General features: G+C 39.1%; 1 protein-coding gene across 1 annotated transcript in view; it reads right to left on the bottom strand.

The window, feature by feature from the left end:
- TEKT3 (tektin 3) overlaps window positions 1-19,052 on the bottom strand; it is a gene marked incomplete at its 3' end in the record, with an annotated part of 31,806 nt that extends 12,754 nt beyond the window's left edge. The window contains exons 1-3 of the mRNA XM_080713670.1: window positions 18,447-19,052; window positions 14,144-14,227; window positions 5,082-5,152 (exon numbers count right to left, since the gene is read on the bottom strand). Of these exons, the coding sequence (XP_080569796.1) occupies window positions 5,082-5,152; window positions 14,144-14,227; window positions 18,447-19,025 (734 nt within the window). The 5' untranslated portion in view covers window positions 19,026-19,052. The remainder of the gene's footprint in view (window positions 1-5,081; window positions 5,153-14,143; window positions 14,228-18,446) is intronic.
- Window positions 19,053-26,260: the final 7,208 nt, after the last annotated feature.

The raw sequence follows: 26,260 nt of genomic DNA, 5'->3' as shown, positions 1-26,260 counted from the left end.
AGAAAATGGAAGAATCTGAGCGCACAGGGCCCTGGTGGACCTCGGAGCATGTCAGGTTTCCCTCTGAATAAAATTGAAGACCAAGGACTTGGAATTTTAAAGGGTCAATGAGGAGCTAGGTGAAGAACAGACTGCAGGGTTCCCAGGGAGACCCAGAGAATGACAGGTGAGAGATGGTGGTAGCTTGGACCGAGGAGATGGCAGTAAAGGAGCTAAGAAGTGCTCACATTCTGGATATGTAGAAAAGATGGAACTAAGGAATCTCTTATGAGATTGAAGTGAGAGAGAATAAAAGCTTAAATTAAGTCATTGGAAATACGTGATTGCATCAACTGAGGTTGGGTGTTTGGGAGAAAAGATATCTCAGTTGGCACGCTAAACTTGGGTGCTTATTAATCATCCTCATGGAGATAGCAAGTTGGTTGTTGGAGTTTGAAAATGAGGTCTAGGCTAGAAATAGAAAGTTAAAATCGATTAGCATTATAGATGCTCTAAAATTGCAGGAAAAGTGAACCCTTTCTCAATCTGGGTTAATCTGTGTTCCCAGCACCTAAGAGAAGGCCTGGCACCCCCAAAGCCGTGCAGTAAAGGTTGCCTTGAATTGAAGGAAATGATTATTGCAGCGGGTTCCCGTCAATGCAGCCCATGCCTTTGGGACAAGTTGCTCAACCAGTCAGAGATAAAGGTTTATATCTGTAAAGTAGAATTAAAGGTAGCTTCAGGCAAGTGGTCTGCCTAAAACAGCACACAAAGCATGACAGAAGGGAAGAGCTGCCTACTCTTGCTACATGTTTCTAGTTGCCTGCCTTGAATTATGATGCTGAAACTCTAGACCAAGAAGTCCTTTCTCATCTGTGATCTGGAACAAAGATGCCCCATAGGCCTCCTCTCATGGGCTGACAACTTGATGAGGATGTAGGAGCTGCCTGGACCCCTGGCCCTGGCCTGATTCTCCTTGGGAAGGCATCTGAAGCCATACCCCATCCACCTGTTTGAGAGACATCCAGGGGAAGAATCTTGACTGCTAATGTTGGTGCCAGTGAAATTCCATTTTCAGCTTAGATTCATTTTGAGGGCTTCACGATTGCTTCCCAAGAAGTACAGATGAAAAAACACTCTCTTCCTGTCCTCTGTTGCTGAAGAGAATACAATGGAGAAGCCTTCCCAAGGAAGTGAAGCAGGCATTTCATCCAATGTGTATCAAGGGAAACCAGGCTCCTTAGCTGGTCACCAACAAAGATCCCAAACAGGTACACACACACACATACCTTTCTGCAAAGGCCTATGATACAACCAGTGGAGACAATCTGTGAAGAGGAGATGGGGCTGTTCCAGGGTGGAACAATCTAGCCCTGAAGAGCCAAAAATTGGAAAAGTAGGAGAGATTTTAGGCCATGCAGAATAATTAGGATTAAGAATTGGACCAGAAGAAAACAGAACAGAAATAATTTTTTTAATCACACTAAGCTATGCTTCTGCCATTACTAGGGAAAGTAATGTCGGAATTGTAATTCTGTATATTAAAACGTAGGTCAGTTACATAGCTGCCCAAACCAAGTGTAGATAGTCATACTCAATCACCTTCTGCCCATTCTTATAGATTTATTTTGGGGATTGAACTCAGAGGCATTCTATCTCTGAGTTCCACCTCCAGACCTTTTTGCTTTTTATTTTGAAACAGGGTCTTGCTAAGCTGCGGAGTCTGGCCTTGAACCCACAATCTTCTTGCCTCGGCCTCCCAAGTGCTAGGATTACAGGCATGCACCACTGACCTGGCTCTGGATGCTTTTTTAAATTAAAGGACCCTTCTATTCGCATCTCGAGAGAATCTCAGCCCATAAACCTCACTAAGCTCACCAGTGTTTAAACTCACCCACAGACAAACTAAGTAAACAGAAATTGGCCCTTTCATGACACACATTTCTTTGGGTAAATCACAAGCAGAACCATCATTTTTTTTTGGGGGGGGTAGTGCATTCCACACTACTGTTTATGGCCATAACCAACACTGATCTTTCTAGCCACGTCGTTAGGCAGCAGGCTCAGCTAATACTTTTTCTGTGTGGCAGCTGATTCTTAAGACCTTCCTTTGATTATTATTCTTCCCTTTCCTATCCTTGCCATAGATATTAAGTACCTACTACAACTGCACAAAATAAACAGTGCTCTGAAGAAATTTGTATTCTGGTGGAAGGAAGCTGGGTTAAGTAAATAATTTCAATACAGTGGGATGCAGTGAATACTGTGGTGATGTAACCAGGGAAGACGAGTCTTTAAGGAAGTATGAAAAATAAACATGCTGAGCTTTTCCGACTGTTAGAACTGAAAATATGCAAGCCAGTCTCTTATCAAAGAATTAAAGTCTTTTGAGTTAAGGAAAACAATTCCATTCACAATACCCTCAAAAAAAAATTAGGAATAGATCTAATCAAAGAAGAAGCTCCACAAAGAAAATTATAGCACACTAAAGAAAGTGAAGAAGTCCTTAGTATGTGAAAAGATCTCCCATGTTCTTGGATAAGCAGGATAAATATTGTCGAAATGGGCATACTGGCTGGGCATGGTGGTGCACGCTTGTAATACCAGCATTCAGGAGGCTGAGACAGGAGGATCGTGGTTCATGGACAGCCTCAGCTACTTAGTGAGGCCCTCTGCAACTTAGTGGGACCCTGTTTCAAAATAAAAAATAAAACATAGGGCTGGGGTTATAGCTCAGAAATAGAATTCCTCTTGGTTCCATCCCCAGTATTGCAAAAAAAAAAATGGCCATACTGCCAAAAGCAATCTACATATTGAGTGCAATCCCAATTAAAATATTAATGTCATTCTAGATATTCACAGATCTCGGAGAAAACAGCCCTAAAATTCGTATGGAAGAAAAGACCAAGAATAGCCAAAGCCACTTAGCAATAAGAACCATGGCAGAGGTATCACAATGCCTGGCTTTAAATTATACTACAGAGCTATAGTAATAAAAACAGCATGGTATTGGCACAAAAACAGACACATAAACCAATTAAATAGAATAGAAGATACAGAAACAAATCCACATATTTCTAGTCAGTTGAATTTTGACAAAGGTGCCAAAAACATAAGCTGGAGAAAAGACAGCCTTTTCAACAAATGGTGCTGGGAAAACTGGATATTCATATATAGAAGAATGAAAATGGATTGCAATCTCTCACGCTACATGAGAGTCAACTCAAGATGGATCAAAGAACTATAAATTATACCAGATACTCTGCAATTACTATAAGAAAACACAGGACTAACTTTTAAACATTTAGGCACTGGTAGAGACTTCTTCAATAAGATCCCAAAGTTCAGAAAATAAAACTAAGAATTAATAAGCAGGATAACATCAAATTAAAAAGATTCTGCACAGCAAAGGAAATCATTGAGAGAACCTACAATAAAATGTGTTCTGATAGAGAACTAATATCTAAAACACACAAAGAAAAAAACTTAGCACTAAAAAACAAATAAAAAACAGGCAACTGATTTTTTTTTTTTTTTTGGTGGTACTGGGGTTCTTGGAAACCCTTCTACCTTCGGGCTACACTCCCAGACCTAATATTTTTTTTACTTTTTTATTTGTAAACAGGGTCTCTTAAGCCAGTGCACACGGCTGGATTCCCAAGCACTGGGATTACATGCATGCGCCACCACGCCCAGCCCTAACTGATCTAAATAGATACTTCTCAAAAGAAGAAATACAAATAGGCAATAAATATATGAAAAATGTTCAACACCATTAGTAAACAAGGAAATGCAAATCAAAACTACGTGAGATTCCATCTAACTCTAGTTATAACAGCAATCTTCAAGAATACAATCAATCATAAATTCTGGTGAGGATATAGGAAAACAGGACCTCTTATCCACTATCAGTAGGAGTATAAATCTGTATAACCATTATGGAGATCAGTACAGAGGTTTCTCAAAAAACTAGAAATAAAACCGCCTTATGACCCAGCCATACCATTCCTTAGTAATTTTCCAAAAGAACTAACGTCAAAATACTATAATGTGATACATATATGCCCATGGGTTGTAGCAGCACAATTCACAATAGCCAAATTAGAGAATCAACCTAGATGTCCATCAACCAATGAATGGTTAAAGAAAATGTGTTATATAGACACAATGAAATTTTACTCATCTATAAAGAAGAACAAAATTACCAGGCATAGTGATGCACACCCATAATCCCAGTGCTTGGGACACAGAACCGGAAGGTCCAAGTCTAGTCTCAGCAATGTAATAAGACTCTCAACAAGATCCTGTTTCAGAACAAAATATAAAAAGGGATGGAGGTACAGCTCAGAAGTAGACGGCTCTGGGTTTAATCCCCAGTATCACACACACACACACACACACACACACACACACACGTGCATGCACACACAAAATTATATCAAATGAAAATTAAGGAATCTAGAGAATATTATGCCGAGATCAGCCAGTCTCAGAAAGCCAAGGATCTTATGTTTTTTCTCATATGCAGAAGCTAGAGGACAAATAAGAAACAAAGAGAACGTCAAATAAATAAGGGAAACCAGGAGACTATTGGAAGAAGATTGGGGGTGGGAGGTGGGGAGGTGGGGAAAAGCTTTGAGGAAGAAAACAGTTGAAATAATGTCATGTCCGCATATTAAGGTATCACTACCAACCTCACTAATACATACAGGGAAGTGAGGGAGGGAGATCAGAAAGGAATAGGTAAATACCAGGTGCGGTACCCAGGCGTGTTTGTATCCCCTTGAACCTCACATGAGGTATAATTGCAATGCACTGATACAAGTATTTTTTTTAAAGAGAAATCTTAGTCCCACTCCAAGTGAGGACAGAAATCCCTTCCATGGCATTTCAGAATTATTAAATAAGTTTTAAGCCAAATATTCCAAGCATGCCCATATATGTGTTTATGTGCGTGTGTGTGTGTGTGTATGTGTATGTGTGTGAGTATGTCTGTGTGTGTGTGTGTCCTTCTAAGAAGCTAAGAGCCATCTGAATGGGAGATACATAACAGTGCGGTTCAACGACAAATCTTAAAGCATATAGATAGGTAAAACTCTTACGCAAGTTGGGCAACAGCCTTATCCAAATGCCGCTTCATTCTTTCTTGACAACACAGAATAACATCAACTTCCTACTCAATTGAAAAAAAAGAAAAAGCACATTAACGTTTTCATTATCGAGCACAGCATCCAAAGTCAGCGACATACCAGTTCATCAAAGAAGGAAGTCTTTGTTTCTTGAAAATTTGTGAAGTTAAGCCAGAAAACAATTTTGTATCTACTGATTTATCTGTATGCCCCATGATAATACGATCCAAATATTAGACTGAGAGCCATTCTTCATAAGGCTATAGGAAAATCATATTAGGTAGTAAGTTGGGGCGTGTTTAAAATTTAAGACGTTTTATCTCATTTTAACTTTGTCCTTAATTAAAACAGCAGGAAAAATAGAAATTCTGGTCATATATAAGGTTGACCATAAGCACATACCTTTTTCTATAAAAGCTATTTTTTCCAAAACAAAGTAAATCCAGGGAGGGGGAAGGGGAACCCCCCAAAGAAGCTTCCTTGGGGAAGTGCATATAACCCCAATAGACCTCTTTATTCCAAACTTGGAGGCTGCCTTGGGGTCAGCAACCCTCTATGGTCCTCTTCATACCCTGCAGTCCTGTGTCTACACTTGTGCCAACGCCTGAGTTGGCCAAGCCTCTCTTCTTGATCACATGTTGGCATCTTGGCATCGTGAGGATGTACACACTATTCCGTAGCATGCAATGTATGGGCAATTTATTTTAAAAATAGACATTTCCCTCTCTCTGAAAAGTTCATATTCATGTTAGAAAATTAACAAACTCGAGCTGGGCGTGGTGGCGCACGCTTGTAATCCCCGCGCTTGGGAGGCAGAGACAAGATGATCACACAGATTTGAAGCCAACCATGCTGGCTTAGGAGACCCAGTTTCCAAATGAAAATATAAAAAATAGGTCTGGGAGTGTAGCCTGGAGGTAGAAGGGCTTCCAGAAACCCCAGTACCGCCAAAATAAATAAATAAATAAATAAACAAACAAACTCAAAGTAACACCAAGGAGACATTTTTTAAGAGTCTGTCTTTATTATCATTTTTCTCTCATGCAAAAAGTAAATCATGCTATGCACGTCGCGTTTGTGCATTTTATTTTTTATTTATTTATTTTGTGTGTGTGTGTGTGGTACTGGGGTTCCTGGAAGCCCTTCTACCTCCGGGATACACTCCCATGGGCTACACTCCCAGACCTATTTTTTACTTTTTTTTTTATGTGGAAACAGGGTTTCTTAAGCCAACAAGGCTGGCTCCGAACCAGCGCGATCCTCCTGTCTCCGCCTCCCAAGCGTGGGGATTACAAGCGTGCGCCACCACGCCCAGAGCGTTTGTGCATTTTAAATTTGAACATTTTTCTCATGACACGAAACAACATTGTCATGGACAACCTTGATAAATATTTCGATACCCCCGAGGGGTATGTCCTTTTCACAGGTTTTGACTAGTAAAGCCAAAGTGCTCTTCAAAAAGTGTTATCTGGCCAGGCGTGGTGGCGCACACTTGTAATCCCAGTACTTGGGAGGTTAAAACAGGAGAATTACAGGTCCTCGGGCAGCCTCGGCTACTTAGTGAGGCCCTCTGCAACTTAGTGAGACCCTGATTCAAAATAATATAAAAAATAGGGCTGGGGGTGTAGATTGGAGGTAGAACGCCCCTGGGTTTCATCCCTAGTACGGCAAAAAAAAAAAAAAAAGTGTTATCTGTCTCCAACAATGAATAAGTATGCTTTTCCTTGTCTTTCACACCAAGTAGCCACTATAATACCTCTAAGTCTTCGCCAATAAGTTGGGATATCCCCCACCCCAAAGCAACAGCCAGCTTACCTGAATTTGCAGGCTAATGTTCATCTGCCTGTCCACTTTTTTACTGTCATTTTTTCCTATTTGTAAAGATTCTTAGTGTATTTACCTCTTGGTTCATTCTTATCATACATGCTAAATATGCCTGCGTGTATACGTATGTATGCATAGCTATGTACATGTCTGCATGTGTATATAATTTTAGCCCTCACCGTAATTTCTGCCTGGTATTTTGGACCTAAGTGTGTTCATGATTCGTCTATAATGTCACACTCTATCAAGTATCTCATCCTTGGTTTCTGCCTTTGCTATTTTGGTTGTAAAGGCTTCTTTGCTCTACAATTAATTATTACTCACCGATGTAGTTGTCTTATTTTTTTTTTTTGACACAAACGTATTGAATATGCCTGAGGTGAGAACTCTACTGTTGTATTCGTGGGGTTTTTGTGTGTGTGTGTGTGTGTGTGTGTGTACGTGTACTTGTGTGTGTGCTTTTGGTGAGATGTTGGCAAAGGATGCAACGGAATCCTGCTTGGCAAACATCATTTAAAACCCACATCCCTGTGTGTTTTATATTATGCGTAGCTTGCTTTTATGCACACCAAATGCAGTGGAAATTTCTGGGATTTTGAGTGTGTGGGGAGAGGATGGGGGAGAAAATGCACTTAATGAAAGAAGACTCTTGGTATTAAAAAGAAGGCCTTTAGCAATAATTTTTCTACGTGTATTTAAGTGGTGTCATATGGGGAACGTCGGACGGTGGGGGCAGAGGGTTCATGAGAACAGGGAAAACCGCACACCAAGGACCACTGGAACGGTTTCTGATGTTAACTTATCTCCCGCCCTGGTCTCGACGTACGAGGGCAGACGTACGTGCCGCACAAGATGTTCTCTTACCTGCCCACGAGGAGAAAACTTAAAAAGAGAGCACACACAGGAGGAAGAAGCGTAGGAGGAGCCTGGATCCAATTAGATCTGCAGCTGCAGCCTCACAACAACCCAAGAAGCGAAGGTTCTGGCAAGCATTTGATGAGAGAACCACACGTCTAGGAGCCTGGAGAGGGGTCCGACATTGCTGGATCCTGACTTAGTGAGGGATAACGGAGCTCATGGATTGCATGGCCCTGGGGAATTCTCAGAGAGCCTCAGCGGTTCATGGGCCAGGGTGATTAAAATGAAGTCTCATCTGCCAGAGCTTCAAGGGAACAGGAATCGTGTCCAATTGTCTGAGAATCCTTCAGTGACTCCTAGTTTGTGAGCAGGTGAAAAGCTTTTGTGAAACATCTCTCATTAAAATTCACCACTTGGGAAGTGTAATCTTTGGGCAAGGGCAAGGGGCAGGTGCATCTGAGACTGCTAAGCCTTCTCTTTTTCCTATCACCTCCAGGAAGTCCTTCCTTGTGCCGGATGTGGTGTGCATCCTTGCAATCCCAGTACTGGGGAGGCTGAGACAGGAGTTATCGTGCAGGTTTGAAGCCAGCTTCAGCTACTTAGTGAGCCTTTCAGCAACTTAGTAAGGCCCTGTTTCCAATTAAAATATAAAATAAGTCAGAGGTGTAGCCCAGAGGTAGAAGGCCCCTGAGTTCCATCTCCAGTACCTCTCAAAAAAATAATCTCTCCTTCCACCACAATCCCAGGTCTTGGGTGGGATCATGCTTAAAGACATAGTCCTAGATTGAGACAGGTTCAAATGTTGGCTTTGCCACTTGTTAGACTGTGACCAAAGACGAGTTATAAGAAAAAGTTAATAATACCTTCCCAAGGCTGTTGGAGAGAGAATTATGCCCCAGACATATGGCAGGTGTTCCATAAATGCTAAGTCTTAAGATGTTGCAGTAGGAACAATTTGCATGGTGGTAGAATTTGACCCTTATTTAGAGGTGGGCCCTCTCTACCCTCTGCTGAGGAATAGGGGCTGTGTCACAAGAACATTGAGTTCTAGTCACAAATGTGGATGGGCATTAGCCTTGGGGCTAAACTGTAGATATAAACTTAAATTTTGGACATCGGTGTTAAGCCCAAGCCTTAGTCAGGGTAGGTCGATGCTGTCTGTCTAGTTCAATTCATCCATATGAACTCACTTTTTTGTGTGTGTGCTGAGGGTGGAATCCGGAGACTCAGGCATGCTAAGCAAGCACTCTACCACTGAGCTATATCCCTAGCCCTTTTATTTACTTTTTTTTTGAGACAGGGTCTCACTAAGTTACCCAAGATAACACCAAACTTGTGATCCTCCTGCCTCAGCCTTCTGGGTCACTGGAATTATAGGTGTCTACCAAGATGCCTGGCTTCTGATTTTTTTTTTTAAGTTTGGTGAATATGTTCCACAGTCTAACAGGTAGAATAGGCTACTGTAATCAAACTTTTTTTTTTGTAGTACTGATGATCGAATCCAAGGGTATTTTATCTCCAAGCTACGTCCTCAGTCCTATTTTTTATTCCTTATTTTGAAACAGGGCCTCATAAGGTTGCGGAGGGCCTCACTAAGTAACTGAGACTTGCCTTGAAATTGTGATCCTCCTGTCTCAGCCACCCAAGTACTGGTATTATAAGCATGCATCACCATGCCTGGCTCAAGCTTTGAAAATTAAAGCGCAAAGCCAGTTGAATCTTGCTAATGGCAAATCTCAGCTATAGGAGCAGGTACTCTTTTTCTGTATACGATGCCATTTAATGATGGAAACATCATCAAATATTCTCACCAATCCTCGGGATGGTAAGCAGATGTATTTCCTTTCATTTGTGATTTACATTCTCAGCATTTGTTCCAGAGTTCGTCAAAGATGACCAACCAAGCCGTGGTCCTTTCCAAATGGCTGGTTGTGAGACCCACCCATTCTCACAGGTTTAGAGGAGCAAACCTGGGTGAGCTTTTATGCAGATGGTTAAGCACGTGAAAACACTCTTCCCGTCCTGGAAGCAGGATTCTACTCAATCCTGTCTCAGAGTGAAGCTCTCCTGGGCAGATGAGCAGAAACACTGTTGTCTCTCATCCCTTCAAATCATTGCTTGAAAATGCTCAATGAACTTCTGGGGCTATGATGTTTCTGCTTTCTTTTTCTATATCAGAAAGGAGGAGAAATCCACTTGTGGGAAGGAAACTGGCCAGTTGCAGCCAGGCCCAGAGCCTCCGCCAGAGCCCTGAGCAGTAGGCCCAGCCTGCACCCCAGAGAGAGGCCAGGAAGGCTGGGTGAAGATGACACAGAGCTTCCTTCAGCTTTGAAGTTCAAGGAGTTGGCATGCTCTGGAGTGCCATGAAGACTGGACCACAACTGATTCCCCAAGAGAAGCCTTTCTAAAAAAAACTTGTCAGATACAAATTGAGAACCCCTTATTCAAAATGCTTTGGGTCAGAAATACTTTGGATTTCAGATTTTTTTAAGAATTTGGAATATTCGCTTATGCATAGTGAAATATCTTGGAGAGGGGATCCACGTTGAAACACAAAATTTGTTTATGGTTCAGATATAAAGGTATATATATATATATATATTCACTGTGCCTGGCTAGCTGTATGTTACATTCCCACCAGCAGTGTGTTTGGAATCCAGTTCTTCCACGTTCTCATTTGTTATTCTCTGTTTTTGTTATCCTAGCAGGTGTGAAGTCTTATTTCATTCTGATGCTGATTTACATTTCCCGATTATTAATGCTGTTGAGAAATTTTTATGTGCTTAATGGCTTTTTGTATAGTTTCTTTGGAAAACTATCTATTCAGATTGGTTGTCCATAACTGAGTTTATCTGTCTTTTCCTAAAAATTATAAAAGCTATTTATATTTTTTATTGAAGTGAGTCCCTTATTGGATATATGGTCTGCAAAGATTTTATTATTTCCCTCTTTGTAATGTTCTTTGAATTACCAATTTTTTATTTTAATAATGTCCAGTTTTTCTTTTGTTGTTTATGCTTTAGTGCTATGTCTTAAAAAAACTGTACCTACCCCAATGTCACATATTTAGGCAAAAGAGTTGATTATGTCTAAGAGCTTTAACCATTTTATCTCTTACCTATAAGTATTAGATTCATTTTGACTTGACTTTTTACATGTTGTGATGTAAGGATCCACCCTCATTCTTTCACATGTAGATATCCAATTGTCCAAGCACCATTTGTTGAAGAGACTATTCAGTCTTAGTACACCTTTCAAAGATTAGTGGATGGCAAATCTGATGGTCTATTTCTCAACACTCAAATTCTGTTCCATTGCTCTGTCTTTATGCAAGTACTACTTCGTCTATGCATTGCAGCTTGCAACTTTTCAGTAAGTTTTGAAATTAGGAGGTGTGAGTTCTCCAGCTTTATTTTTTCAGTAGCAATTGGCTATTTCACATTCTTTGGATTTCCATTTGAATTTTAAGATCCACTTCCCAATTTCCATTAGGAAGTCAGCTGGGATTTTGATAGAAATCTACAGATCAGTTTAGGAAGTATTACTATCCTAAGATGACTAGGGTTTCGAATCCATGGACATGGTATGCCCATTTATTTAGATCATCTTTTACTTCTATCAGCAACATTTGTACTTTTGGAAAATTTATCCTTAAGTCTGTCTGAACATTAATTTTTCAGGGGAATACAACAAATATCAATGCTTTGTTCCCACTCTATATTTGATTCAGAATCTCTGGGTTTGAGACTCAGACACTGTTGTTTTTAAAACCTTTGCCAGGTAATTCACTCCTTGAATTATAGAAACAACCCTAATGATAGCCAAGTTTTAAGGAAAAGCTCTTGAAGAAATGTATTTGTGGACAAACTGATGGATTGTTTAAGCTATTATTACTGGCGTATTGTTTACTTTCTATAGACCATCTCAGAATCAGTGAGAGCAAAAGCCCAAGAGACATATGCTGGTAAATCCCTTCCCAGTGAGAATGACACAGAACTTTTATGATAGATGATTTTAAGAACTGCAAGACTGATCATAAGCTGGAAAATAAAAAACAGCAGAGGATGGGCCCAACATTGCAAAGCTCCTATTTCTATTCACTCACATGCAACAGTAGGGACGGTGCTTTTTACAGAGAAAATTGCATGGTAAAAATTGCTTTTCACAAAGAGAATTGCATATCAGGACCAATTGCCTTTGGTCCCTGTAGTGACCAAAGGTTTTCTGAGTATATATTATTTCAGCAAACTTCTCTCAGAGAAACATGCAATGGAGAAAAGGAAAGAGCAAAGAAAAAACATCTGCTCATCATCCTTCATGTAATGTACCAATGAAGAAAAATAAAAGCTAGGGAAATGTTAAAGGGGTGCACTGATGACCTATGGAGACAAAATTACTCTTATGACCAGATTGTGAGCTGGTCACTTCCTTCCCAAGGATCCATCTCTCACCAAGGACCAATCAAGCAGAGGCAAGGCTCATTCAGGGCACCTGCAGACCTCGTTCGGGGAGAAAGAAGATGGATTCATCACAGCAGAAATTCCATGATTGAGAGAGTGAAACAAATCTGAGAAGTTAGGTGAGGGCCAGGCCATGGAAGGGTTCAGTGGTTGTCTCCTACAGGAATTAGGAAGTTGTAGGATGGTTTTTAGCAGAAGAAAGAAGTTGATGATGATGATGTATGTTATAGTTCCAAGCGGAACCAGAGGAAAGGAAATTGTCTGGAAATCTCACACCAACCAGCTAGAAAGAAGAGCTTCAAAGAAATTAAAGAAGTCAAGGAGACAATGGCCTGCATCCCAAGCCCTGGCAATGAGAGGGCACTGGTACCATTAGTAGAACGGATTATACAACAGGCCCAGGCAGGGTGGGAAGGGTGTGGGGAACCAGCAAGGGGGCATAAAGGAAGGCTGGATTTGGTCAGTGTGTGTTGTCTGCCCATGTGGAAATATCATACTTAACTCATCATTTTGTATACATAACACATGTTAATAATTTTTTTAAATGATTTGGTGAGACACTAAATAAAAGATATAGAAATAATGCTTAATGTCTGGGCCAAAGAAAGAGATTAGGAAGAGCCTCAAGCCTGTGATGGCTGAAATCCCAAGCAATGGCAGCTAGTCCAGAAAGTAAAAAGGTTGAACAACTTAGACCTAAATCAAAATTAATGAGTGAGCTGAGACAAGAGGATCGCAGCCTCGGCAACTTGGCGAGACTTACGGCAAGCTAGCAAGACCTTGTTTCAAAACAAAAATAAATAAATAAAAAGGGCTAGGGGGTGTAGCTCAGAGGTAGAATGCCCCCGGGTTCCATCCCCAGTACCACAAAAGAAAAATAAAGTGAAAGAAGAAAGAATGTGGGAGAATCAGGAGAATCTTGCAGATACAACTGTCGGCACCTTCGTGGCAATTTGATGATGTGTAAAAGCTTTCTAATGCATATACACTTCAACACCTCAGTTATATTTCCTGGGAAGTATTCTAAGAAAGAAATGAGAAGTGTGCGCAGTTAGGCAGTTATCACCAGTACTATTTTTGTTCAATGCAGTATCATTAACATAGAAAAAAAAGAATAAAGAAACAACCTAATTATTCAGAAAATATTGGATGGATTTTTCTAAAAAAAATGATAGCACATTTTCATTGTGGAACACTGTATAATTATTTTAAAACATGTCTTAAAAGAATATGTAATGAGAAAAACATTTCTCCCCTATAATCTGTTTTTTTTTTTTTTCTTTTTTGCGGTACCAGGGATGGAACCCAGGGACATTCTACCTCTGAGCTACATCCCCGGTCCTATTTTTTTAGACTTTTCATTTTTTGAAACAGGGTCTCAGTGAATTGCGAAGAGCCTCACTAATTAGCTGAGGCTGTCCATGAACCGTGATCCTCCAGTTTCTGCCTCCTGAATGCTGGGATTACAAGCATGCGCCACCACGCCCGGCCCCTATAATCTTAAATTAATAAAGCACTCAAATTCAGTATGATTCTCATCCTGAAGATGTGTCTGTGTGCACCTGTGCAAGTCGGGTAGCATCTGTCTAAGTATATTTAATAAAATGACCAAAACACTCCAGTGACTTGTGATTTCTGTTGGATGGAGGCGCAAGCAGTTTTGAATCTTTCTTTATTATTTTCCTATATTTGTCAAATTCTCTATGAACACAGGCAACTCTATAAAACATGAAAACATATGTTTTTGCTGAGTGCTCTAAACATCTGCTATGCTAACTCCGTACTTAAAAGTGGCTTTCCATAACAGCATTTTTAGACCTACAGTCTAAGCATGCGCAAGGTATCTACAGTTATGCCTCTTGTTACAGAAGCATCTCCAAACCCTGCGTTTACCGTCAGCAGTTGGGCCTCTACTTCGTCATGAACTAGATCGATTCCCATTCTCTTCTCTCGATGAAACAGACATTCTCGGGCAACCTACAGATTCACAGACAACAGGATGCATTAATGCAAACTGACCACAGCCAGGCACCAGCAGTTCCAATAAACATTTTCAAAAATAAGCCAAGAGGCTCTACCAAAACCAACTCTTCAAACCCTTTTGTGGGAACCCAGCACAGGAAAAATAAAAATACAGTGACAGCTAAACAGATCTTTGCGGCTAGCAGAATAGTAAAGAATTAGCTTTTTCTTCTAAAGAGTTTGAAAGCAAAATGTATACTTTGGAAAGGTAACAAAATTAAGCAGATGACATTTACTGGATCTCCCCAGCTCAGTATCTGAGAAAATTACGTGGCATCGTTTTTATTAGGATTTACTTAATAACATAAAACATAAACTTCAAGTTATTTCCAAATATTTTATACTGAGATGAGGGAGGGGAAATGAATGATTTTTTTCCTAAGACATCAAAATATTTGTGTAAAAATTGCCAGTTCCAATCTCAAAAACTTGTGAGGTGAGGAAGGGGTGGGGGGGCGACAGACTGAGTGGAGAGGGCAACAAGGGTTGTATGCATGTATTTTTCTAACATTCTGTACCCCATTATTATGTAAAATTACAATGCACCCAATAAAAATTTTAAAAAATACTTGTATAGTCCAAAGTCCAAGTGATCGTTTTTCGAAGTATTGTTTATTGAAGCCGGACATGGTGGTGCAGGTCTGTAATCCAAATACTTGAGAGCTTGAGCCACAAGGATCGCAGGTTCAAGCTTCAGTAACTTAACAGGGCCCTTCACAACTTAGTGAGATCCTATTTCAAAATGAAAAACAATACCCAGACGTGGTGGTGGAAGCTTGTATTCCCAGTACTTGGGAGGCTGAGGTAGGAGGATTGCAGGTTCAAGACCAGCCACAGGAACTTAAGAGACCCTGTTTCAGAATTTAAAAAAATAAAATAAAGCCAAGGGTATAGCTGGGAGGTAGAACCACTCTGGGTTCAATCCTTAGTACCATGAAAGAAGAAAGAAAGAAAGAAAGAAAGAAAGAAAGAAAGAAAGAAAGAAAGAAAGAAAGAAAGAAGAAAGAAGAAAGGAGGGAGGGAGGGAGGGAGGGAGGGAGGGAGGGAGGAAGGAGAAAGGAGGAAGGAAGGAAGGAAGGAAGGAAGGAAGGAAGGAAGGAAGGAAGGAAAAGAAGAAACAAAGTAAAAAAGGGCTGGGGGTGTAGCTCAGAGGTAGAGCAGCCCTTGGTATAATCCCCAGGACCACATAAAAGTGTTATTGTATTGCCTAATTATAAAAATAATATGTTTTTATCTATTAAGAAGAAAAATATTGAGGCTATGTTACAATCATACTTCTATCTTTGTTGTGCTTGCCTGTTTTAGCAAAATGGAGGCTACATTGTCTTTAAAGTTTTATATTATGCTTAATAAGGTTGACACTAAGTAGTAGACTCAAGTCGTAAAATATTCTTAGAGACAGAGTTATGTTAATGACGCCAATGGAAAATAACTGAGATTGCTAACAATAAATAATGTACGAAAGAACATGATGTAGTTGTTAAAATGCTTTTTCCAAAGATTATTTCATGACAGGGAACTATTGTACAATGCTAAATGTTTTAAAAGTATAAAATATGAGTATGCACACTGTAATCCAAATATAATATCATCGAACAGTATCTCTAAGTACATCTCTAGGTTTTTAATAATATAGCTTACATTTACTAGAAGGGGAATATATGGGATAAGGGAAACTGATTATTTTAGGATATATTACTAAATTACCTTCCAGGAAATTTCTGCCAACCTATACTCCCACTGAAAGTGTTCATTTTTCTGTTCCTTTGCCAATTCTAGACATTTTGGGGCTCACCTTGTTAATTTTTTTTTTTGTGGTACTGGGGTTCCTGGAAGCCCTTCTACCTCCAGGCTACACTCCCAGACCTATTTTATACTTTTTTTAAATTTGGAAACAGGGTCTCCCTGCGTGATCCTCCTGTCTCTGCCTCCCAAGCGCAGGGATTACAAGCGTGCACCACCACGCCCGGCCACCTTGTTAATTCATAATTCATGTATTATTATTAAGTTCTAACATTTCCTGTCTAATCGCTATCCATCCATATTTTCTTGTTTGAGATTTATCTGTTGTTAATGTGACTAACTCTACTTTTAATCGGAACCTTTTGATTTTTTTTTTGATAGCATATGTTCCAACACGCAAGAAAATCTGGACAAAAGTTGCAGGAAAAAAATAAAATTTGAACCCTCTCACTGAAAACAGTCATCACTGATAGGGGTACTAAGAAAATAAAATCTCTTGGGAAATTAAGTTAGAGAGTAAGCAGGTACCACTTTATGGATACTGCATTCCATGAAGGCTATCAGGGAGTGCTATGGGCCATAGAATTAACAAAATCCTTAAAAGAATCTGGAGCTTAGGGAAAGTACAAGAGGCCTCCTAATTCTAGATAATTAGGATGAATTGATTTAAAAAGACACTCTTTAACTCTAGACAAAGAAGGAGACACCATAAATGAGTAAATAAAGCAACCTCACTTATTAGGTGATGAGGGGAAATGAGGGAAATTTCCTAACGCCCATGATGTACATTCACAAGCATATCAAAGTCGATCACTAAGCCAAACAGGAGAAGGAGGGAGGGGGAGAGAATGGGGTGGGAATTGGGGAAGGGCTAAATGAGTGATGTGTGCATGTGTGCCTCTACCATCTTGTACTCCATTAAGATGAATGGCTACAATGCGCCAGTAATTATTAAAAAAAAAGTTTATCAAAAGGGTGAAAATATAAGAAAATAAAGAAAGCTTTAACTTCTTGAAAAAAAGACACTCTTCGTGCACTATCAACCATCCTCTGGATTCTGGGGGTTGTACGTGGGGTGGGGGGGTAGGAGAGAGGGGTATGTCAGAAATTGGCTGTGTGAGGATAGCCAACAAACTTCTCAAACTACTAGAACCCATGATTCTCTAAACCCTCCTACTCCAGATACCATGGCAAAGAATTATTGCAAATGCGTATCACCCAGAAACTAAATCAGGCAAATACAAGCAGAAATGGGGTTAGCAATGCTCCTCAAAACACATACAACTTCTAATATTAACGATGATAACCTCGCATAACAGTTTCATTTGTCTGATACCAATCGCTATAAAACCAGATGTCAACCACTAAGCCAAGCATGGGAAGGAGGGATGGGGAGGGAACGGGGTGGGGATCCGGTAGGGGCTAACTGGGCGATGTGTGCATGTATGTCTACGAAAGTATTTTCATTATGATGTATGAATACATTGCACCAATAAAAATTAAATTTAAAAAATAATAAAAAAATAGAAAAGAGAAAAAAAAGAAAGAAAGCAAAAAGAAATATTGAAATGTTATCTTTAAGTCATCAAAAGCTTGGTATCAGACAAATGAAACTGTTATGTGAGATTATCATTGTTAATATTGGATAAATTGCTATAATACTAGATGTCAACCACTAAGCCAAGCATGGGAAGGAGGGATGGGGAGGGAACGGGGTGGGGATCGGGTAGGGGCTAACTGGGCGATGTGTGCACGTATGTCTACAAAAGTATTATCTTTATACCATTATGATGTATGAATACAGTGCACCAAAAATAAATAAATAAATAAATAAATAAATAACACATACAACTTCTAAAATGATGGCTATTAGCTTATTTATCTGAAATGTAACTCTGCATCTTGTGTTTTATCTGGAAAGGCAGGGGAAGAAGTAGTGGATCATAGGAAGTGATAATACAATGATAAATATATTGTGTAAAATGGATAGTGGGTATGGTGGCGCACGCTTGTAATCTTAGCATTTGGGAGGCTTAGACCGGAGGATCGCAGTTCGTGGACAGCCTCAGCTACTTAGTGAGGCGTTCCGCAACTCAGTGAGACCCTGTTTCAGAATAAAAAATAAAAAAGTAATCGGGCAGTGGGTGTAGCTCAGAGGTCGAATGCCTCTGGGTTCCATCCCCAGATCCACAATAAAATAATAAAATAAAATGGATAGTGGTACCTAAAAAATAAAATAAAATGATGGCTATCATATGCACATCTTCTAATATGGCAATTTTCTTTCTCGCCACTATTGAAGTTACAGATTTATTGATAGAGTTGCATCCACAGATTAAATAAAATATAATTCAATGCGCAAATAAGCCCATCAATTCCACCAGTGAGCTGTAGTCATCAAAACGCAGTCATCACAAGCACTCCTGTTTACCTGCAGAGGGGCTTCGGTCTCCATCAAAGCCCTCTCCAGCCTCTTCTTGACATCGGTGAGCGCATTCGTCTCTCCAATCATTTCATCCAGCTCATGAGTGATCTCAGATTTCCAAAACCCTATGTCATTGACGCGTTCGCCCAGGTTCTGGGTGGAGTCGGCCTGGGTTTTCCTCGTTTGTTGATATTTGTCTTGTATGAGGCGAGAGGTGTCCACTCGGAGTCTCTCTGAATTATGACGGGAGGTATTGGACTCTTGGTAGTTGGTTAAATTGGACCTGTACCAATCATCAGGAGTGTACCTTGTGAAGAGAGTGGTCCTATTGGAGACGAACGGGAGCATGGTGCTCTCAGACACCCTCTGAGATCTGGTACAGTACGGGGCCAAGGTCGGCAAATTAGAGGCCACTTTGTAATAGGTGCTTGGTTTCCAAGGAAGGGTCAAGGTGTGGGTCAAATTGTGATGGGGAAATCGGCCCCTGTAGCTTGAAGCCAGGGTGCTAATGGCCGGGAGAAAGTTGGTTGGTGTCGGTTGAGGGTGGGCGTAAGTCGCTGTTAAATTGGAACCCAAAGGCTCCATGGTGCCCAGGCACGATCTAGGAATCTCTCCTGTTTAAAAAGAAAGAAAGCAAAATAGTAAGGCACGTAAATTAACCTCAAGAGACATACAAGTAAAGTCATACACGTCTGACTTAGAGTCATCTGCAAGGCTCCCTAACTTACAGATTCTACTTTGATCTCCATGTTTCCCGGTGATAATATATTCCAAAAAAATGTTTTTTCTCACCTCTGTGACTTTTTTTTTTTTGCAGTACTGGGAATGGAACCCAGGGGCGTTCTACCTCTGAGCGACACCCCCCAGTCCTATTTTTTTTTTATTCTTTATTTTGAAATGGGGTCTCACTAAGTAACCGAGGCTGTCTGTGAACCACGATCCTCCTGTCCCAGCCTCCTGAATGCTGGGATGACAAGCAGTCCCTTTAGAATGTGGTAATATGACAGTTTTAGAAAGTGATGGTTTGAATTTTAATATTTTTTTTAATTAAGAGACTAATATGGTCTTACTGTACAGGAAAACGAACGGAACAAGAGGATATTATTCTAAGTGAGATCAGCTTTCACAGAAAGCTGTTTTTCTCTCATATGTGTAAGCTAGAGAAAAAAATAGGAAACAAAAAGGACTTAGGACAAATGAGGAGAGCAACCAGAAGAATAATGGAAGGGAATTCAGTGGGGAGGGAGGTGGGGAAGGAGACTTCCTTTAAAACCAGTTCCAGGGATCTGAACTTTTGGCCATTATCCCAGAAAGCCAAGGATGACAGAGACTCTTACATGCTATTCAGTATCAAAATATTTTGTTTGGGAACTGATGCCTATGGACCTGTTTACTGAAGAGAGAAAAGAAAGTCAGATCCCATTCTACGAAGTGGTCAGTAGCCTCTGGTACAAGAGCAAGGGTTTCAACACCATTTATCTAGAGCATCTTAAGGAGAAGGAAAGGGTCAGAACTATTTGGAGATATAACAACTGTACATTTTCCAGATATGATAAAAACTATAATCTCTAAGTCTAAGAAGCTCCACGTGGCAACTCCAAAAGGACACACACACACACACACACACACACACACACACACAAAAACACACATACCACTACCAACCAAAGGCTCAACCAATTCAAATTGCTGAAAGCCAGTGATAAAGAGAAAAAGTTAAAATCAGAGATTTAAGATAAGAATTAGTGCCGAGTTATTGTCAGAAACTAAGCCAGAAGAAAAAAAAAATCAAACGTTTTCATCTTATCATTAACAGATGTATTTATTTATTTGTTATTTATTTTTGCTTTGCTGGGTATTGAAGCCAAGATCTCACACATGCTAGGTAAGCATCCTACTGCTGAACTCTACCCCCAAAACTAAACAATATCTTTAAAGGACTGGAAGAAATATCTATAATTTCACTATCTCTAGTAAAAAAAATATTCTTCAAAAAGGAAGGTGAAATAAAGTATTTTCAAACAAAACCCAAAAGAATTCTTTTATTGCAGCAGACCTGCAATAAAAGAGCTGTTGAAGGAAATTCTTCAGGCAGAAGGAAATTAGACCAGATGGAAACCTGGATCGACATAAAGAAATGAAGAATGTCAGAAATGGTAAGCATGCATGCTAACGTTAAAAAAAATTTTTTTTCTAACTTTCAGATTTCTTTAAAATATGATCGCTTAAAATAAAAGTAACAAAACCTGATTGTGGAGTTTATGAAATAGAAGTAAACATATGGAAATAATAATATAAATGATAGAGGGCTTACATTGAAACATATTAGTATATTGCTATATATAATATATTAAATGTATTATAACATTCTTATAACTGAAATCGAATGTTATTTTTATTTATTTATTTATTTATTTATTTATTTATTTATTTTTGGTACTGGGGTTCCTGGAAGCCCTTCTACCTCCGGGCTACACTCCCAGACCTATTTTTTATATTTTTTTAAATTTGGAAACAGGGTCTCTTAAAGCCAGCGAGGCTGGCTCCGAACCAGCGCGATTCTCCTGTCTTCACCTCCCAAGAGCGGGGATTACAAGCGTGCGCCACCACACCCGGCGCCTCGAATGTTATTTAAATATATTCTAAACCGGGCGTGGTGGCGCACGCTTGTAATCCCCGCGCTTGGGAGGCGGAGACAGGAGGATCGCGCAGGTTCGAAGCCAGCCGCGCGCGCTGGCTTAGGAGACCCTGTTTCTAAATAAAAATGTAAAAATAGGTCTGGGAGTGTAGCCCAGAGGTAGAAGGGCTTCCAGGAACCCCAGTACCACCATATATATATATATATATATATATATATATATATATATATATATATATATATATATATATATATATATTCTAATAGGATGCCTGTAATCCCAGTACTTGGAAGGCTGAGACAGGAGGATCACAGGTTCAAGGATGCCTCAGCAACTTAGTGAGGCAGTCAGCAATTTAGTGAGACCCTGTTTCAAAATAAAAATATAAAATAAAATACATAGAGCTGGAGGCATAGCTGAGAGACAGAACACCCCTGAGTTCAGTTGCCTACACACACACACACACACACACACACACACACACACACACACAAAATATGTTAAAATCTATATTTTTTAAAGTAGCAAACTTTATATTAAAGTAGCAAACTTTAGCAGTATTTCTCAAAAATGCAATCTAAGGTCTCATGGGCAGCCTATCACCTTTTCCGTGGTGAAAAGTTAAAATTATATTCACAGAAAATTATCAGATGTTGTGTGCCTTTTTTTCATCTCATTATCTTACAGACTGACAACGGAATTTTCCAGAGTGAACATGATAGGGAACATTACAACAGAATGAATGAACAAGATATGGAAATTCAGCTACTAAGAAATTAAAAACCTTGCCAAAATTTAAAGTAATATCACTCTTCTCAATAATTCTTTTGTCTTGGAAACTCATTTGAAAAGAAGCTATTTATGTTGGTATATAGTATGTTGTGATGGCTGTTTTAAAATAATTTGTATTTTAAATTTCTAAATTTTAATTTAAATATAGATATTCCACACATATGAAAGCTCTTTTAATTCCTCAACATTTTGTAAAGAGGTCCCAACCCAACACCAAAAAGCTTTTTAATTGCTGACCTGGAGCAATCTTTAAAGAAAAACATAAGTTCTAACGAGCCAAGAGTTAAGAAAAATGCAAGAAAAAATAGATGCATAATTAATACAAGAGAAAAGAGGAACAAAAATAACACAAAGAAAAACAGCTAGCAAAGTAAAGCATGGTGGCGCACACTTGTAATCTCAGGACTTTGGGGGCTGAGACCGGAGGATCGCAGGTTCTTGACCAGCCTTATCTACTTAGTGAGGTCCTCGGCAACTTAGTGAGACCCTGTTTCAAAATAAAGAATAAAAAATAGGGCTGCTGGTGTAGCTTGGAGGTAGAATGCCCCAGGCTCAATCCCCAGTACTACAAAAAAAAAAAAAAAAGAAAAGAGAGAAAAAGGAAAGAAGGAAGGAAGGAAGGAAGGAAGGAAGGAAGGAAGGAAGGAAGGAAGAATTTATCAAAGTAATAGGTATGATACCAACTGTATTGGGTAATTATGCTTAAAATAAATGTTCTAAACATTCTAATTAGAAGGCATGGATTGTCAAGATGATTTTTAAGTAGCAATATTAAACTATGTGCTTCCTAGGAAAAATTCATTTTAAATATAAAACACAGATAAGTTAAAAATAAAAGTATAGAAAAAGATATGCCATCTGAACACTAGTTAAAAGAACACTGAAGTAGCTATATCAATACCAAACCAAGTAGACTTCAGAGTAAGATATGCTATCAGAGATAAAGTAAGAAACAAAAATAAAGGGATGATTCCAAGAGACATAATCATTAATAGAAACACACAAAAGACTGATGGAACTGGAAAAAGAGACAAGTCCACAATTCTATTTGGATATTTCAACACTCTGCTCTCAGGAAGTCATAGAAAAAGGACAGGAAGTTGGTTAGTACGTGTGATATTTGAAGGACATTTCAACACTATGGGCTTAATCTGTAGAACAACCACCCCCAAAAGGCAGATTGGATAATATTTCCAGCTGCACAGAGAACATTCACCAACATAGATCATATTAAGAATCATAAAATAGGTCTCAATAATCATAAAATACTGAAAGCATACAAAGTACTTATGTTTTCTAAACATATAAGAATTAAATCGGCAATAGAAAGATATTCAGAAAATCTCCAGATAGTAGAAAACTAAACAACCCAGTTCTAAGTAACTCACAAATCCATAAAGAAGTCACATGGGAAATTAGAAAACATTTTTAATGGAATGAGAATAAAAACAAACATGGCATATCAAAATTTGTGAAGTGCAGCTAAATAGTGATTAGAGGGAAGGCTAGAGCTTTATGTGCTTACATTAGAGGATAAGAGCTAAAATCAGTGACCGGTGTTTTCATCTAGAATAAAAAAAAAAGCAAAGCAAACTCAAAGTATAAGAAAAAATAATAAAGAGAAAAAATAAACAAAATAGAAAATGACTCAATAGGAAAAAAAATCAATGAAACCCTATTGGTAAAATTGAAAAACCCCGATTTATTAAAAAAAAGAGAACAAATTGCTAACATCAGGAACGAAAGATTACCATATACCCATAAAAATACTAGACAGGCCGGGCATGGTGGCGCACGCTTGTGATCTCCACGCTTGGGAGGCAGAGACAGGAGAATTGCACAGGTTAGAAGCCAGCCACCCTGTTTCCAAATAAAAAGTATAAGATAGATCTGGGAGTGTAGCCCGGAAGTAGAAGGGTTTCCAGGAACCTCAGTACCACCACCACCCCCCAAATACTATACAGTTAATAAAGCAATATTACTAAAATATTTATAACAAAAATAATAATACAGATGAATGGATAAAATTTTTTAAAGATTAAATAATCAAAAGTGACTAAAGAAGAGGTAGATAACCCAAGGAGCCCTATAGTAATTAAAGAAATTGAATCTATAATTAAAATCTTCCTCAAAGAAAACTTCAGGCCCAGATGTATTCACTGGTAGATTCTACCAAACTTTTAAGGAAGAAGTAATTTCTCAGTCTCAAAAGCCTATGACTTAACTTGCTACTCTTGCCTCTTACAATGTTTTAATTTTTCTCCATATTCTAGTTCAGTCCATTTTTAAGAGGGTATGTGCAGTGCATCCTACAGGATCATCAGTGTACAAATGTCTCATATTTGCAAGGAAATTGGGCAAATTCTTTGGGAAACCGAGTGAACACAGCTATGGTAAGGCCCATCCCCTAGATCAGGCAATTGGTTTTTAAAAATTTATTCTAGTTTCAGTCATGACCACACAGCATTTTTTTAAGAAAGGAGAAATGTACCACACCGTCGAACACAGTGTTTGACTATGTTAGCTTAACGTGTGGTCAGTAGTTATTTACCTACTGAAAAATTGCTATAGTAGTCTTTCATAGATATGAAAATGCTAAATAATGGGATGAATTCACCCAAGCGACGTTAAGCACTGGAAAGCTCCACTTATAATCCAAAAGCTGCCCTTGAATAGAATGAATGCATTTTGTTAGCCCATTTAGGAAAGACTTTTAAGGTCATAAATATTTTAAAGTACAAAAAGCCTATAGATGGTTTTCTGCAGAAGATACAAGTATAGTAAGTTTGCTGGACTACTATACAAGTATAGTAAGTTTGCTTGCCCTACTTCAGATCAGGGGCAAGCTCGGGCTTGAAAGTCTCACGTTACAACCCTTTCAGTTCCATTTCATTGCTCCTCGGTCCACACTGGGGCAGGAATAAAGCATCGCCACAAATATATTAATACATACCAGAACTGCAAGAAATGATACCAGATTTCAAAGATTAAGTCGTTACTTCTTTATGCATATAACTAAATATAAGAAAGAGTGAGAGAAAAGCTGCATGATCTCTCTTCCAAAAATAAATAAAATTGGAAAGGGATTATATTTGTTGATGGTGTATTAAGTACCACACAGTCATACTTTAAGAAGCTATGTGAAAGGGTTTTTTTTTTTTAGCAAATTTGACATGGCATAGTCCCTATAACTCAGCTATTCAATTCCTTGATGTATATCTAATTAAACTCAAATTTGTATGTAATTAAAGTGTCCAAGAATACCTAACATTTTATGCTTTTATTGGTGTGTTGTGATTATACATCATAGTGAGATTAAAAGTGGCACAGATATGCACACATTACCACGTGGTGTATTTTTGTGTACCTTTCTAACGTTTGTTTTAAAGGGATCAGCCTTAGTCCATCCAAAGGAATACACATCATACATAATTTGTGGTGAGCTCATATGAGAATTTTAGCATGTATCAGCTGAAATGAATGGTCTACAGCATGTACAGTAGAATACCATTACATAAACCGAGTCTTTGTATAAATAAAAGTTGTAAAATAAATTATAGGAACATGTAGAGTATAAGCAAAACATTAAATTCTGGTAGGTAAATCCAAAGGGGAAGAAGAGAAAGAAATGGGCCCTTAGGAGAAGAGGCCTCAGTTGTGCCTGCAGCTGTTTAAAGAAAAGAAATAATGCGTTAGGGCCAGGTGTAGAGATGTTTTGTTGTTGTTTTGTTTCATTTTTGTTTTGTGTTGTTTTTTTGTTTTGTGTTTACTATACTTAACTGTGTGAAGCGTTTCATTGTTAAGAGAGACTAGGATATTTTATCAGCTATCTCAAGACACTTTGTCTATTAATTAAACGGTTGGCTGACCTATTGACAATGGCCCAGCGAATCGTTTTACCCATTTCTACAATGTTTATTATTACACCACCAGCGGCACTCGGAAGAAAACATTAAGGGGGTCTGTCTAAACTGCCAGCACCCACAGCTGAACAGAAGCGTCCCTGGACCAAAGACCTGCCTGTTCTGAATTTGGGAAGTCTGTCTTTGAAATGTAGGGTTAGGGTTAGGGTTAGGGTTAGGGTTGAGGTTAGGGTTGGGGTTGGGATTGGGGTTGGGGTACTGCCTCCCCTATGGCTGCCAAGCCCCGGCCAATGAGACAGGAGGGAAAAAGAGGGTGTTTGGGGTGTCAGGCAACCCCTGGAAATACAGGTCACGCTAACACAAGCAAGAGTTAGCAGACTCGGGGTTTGGATGTCTGTTAACTGTTTTGCATTTACTAATAATCCCCAAAAAGCGTCAGAAAAAAAAATAGATTACGGGAGCCTAGAAGACGGGGTAGGCGGTGTCCCAGGGTCTGTGCGGGTTTTATTTGCAGAGAGGGGGAGAG

This window comes from Muscardinus avellanarius (assembly GCF_963383645.1).
Source record: "Muscardinus avellanarius genome assembly, chromosome: 16".
Classification (NCBI taxonomy): domain Eukaryota; kingdom Metazoa; phylum Chordata; class Mammalia; order Rodentia; family Gliridae; genus Muscardinus; species Muscardinus avellanarius.
The sequence above is the reverse complement of the archived record's forward strand: the minus strand, read 5'-3'. Positions and strand labels throughout refer to the sequence as shown.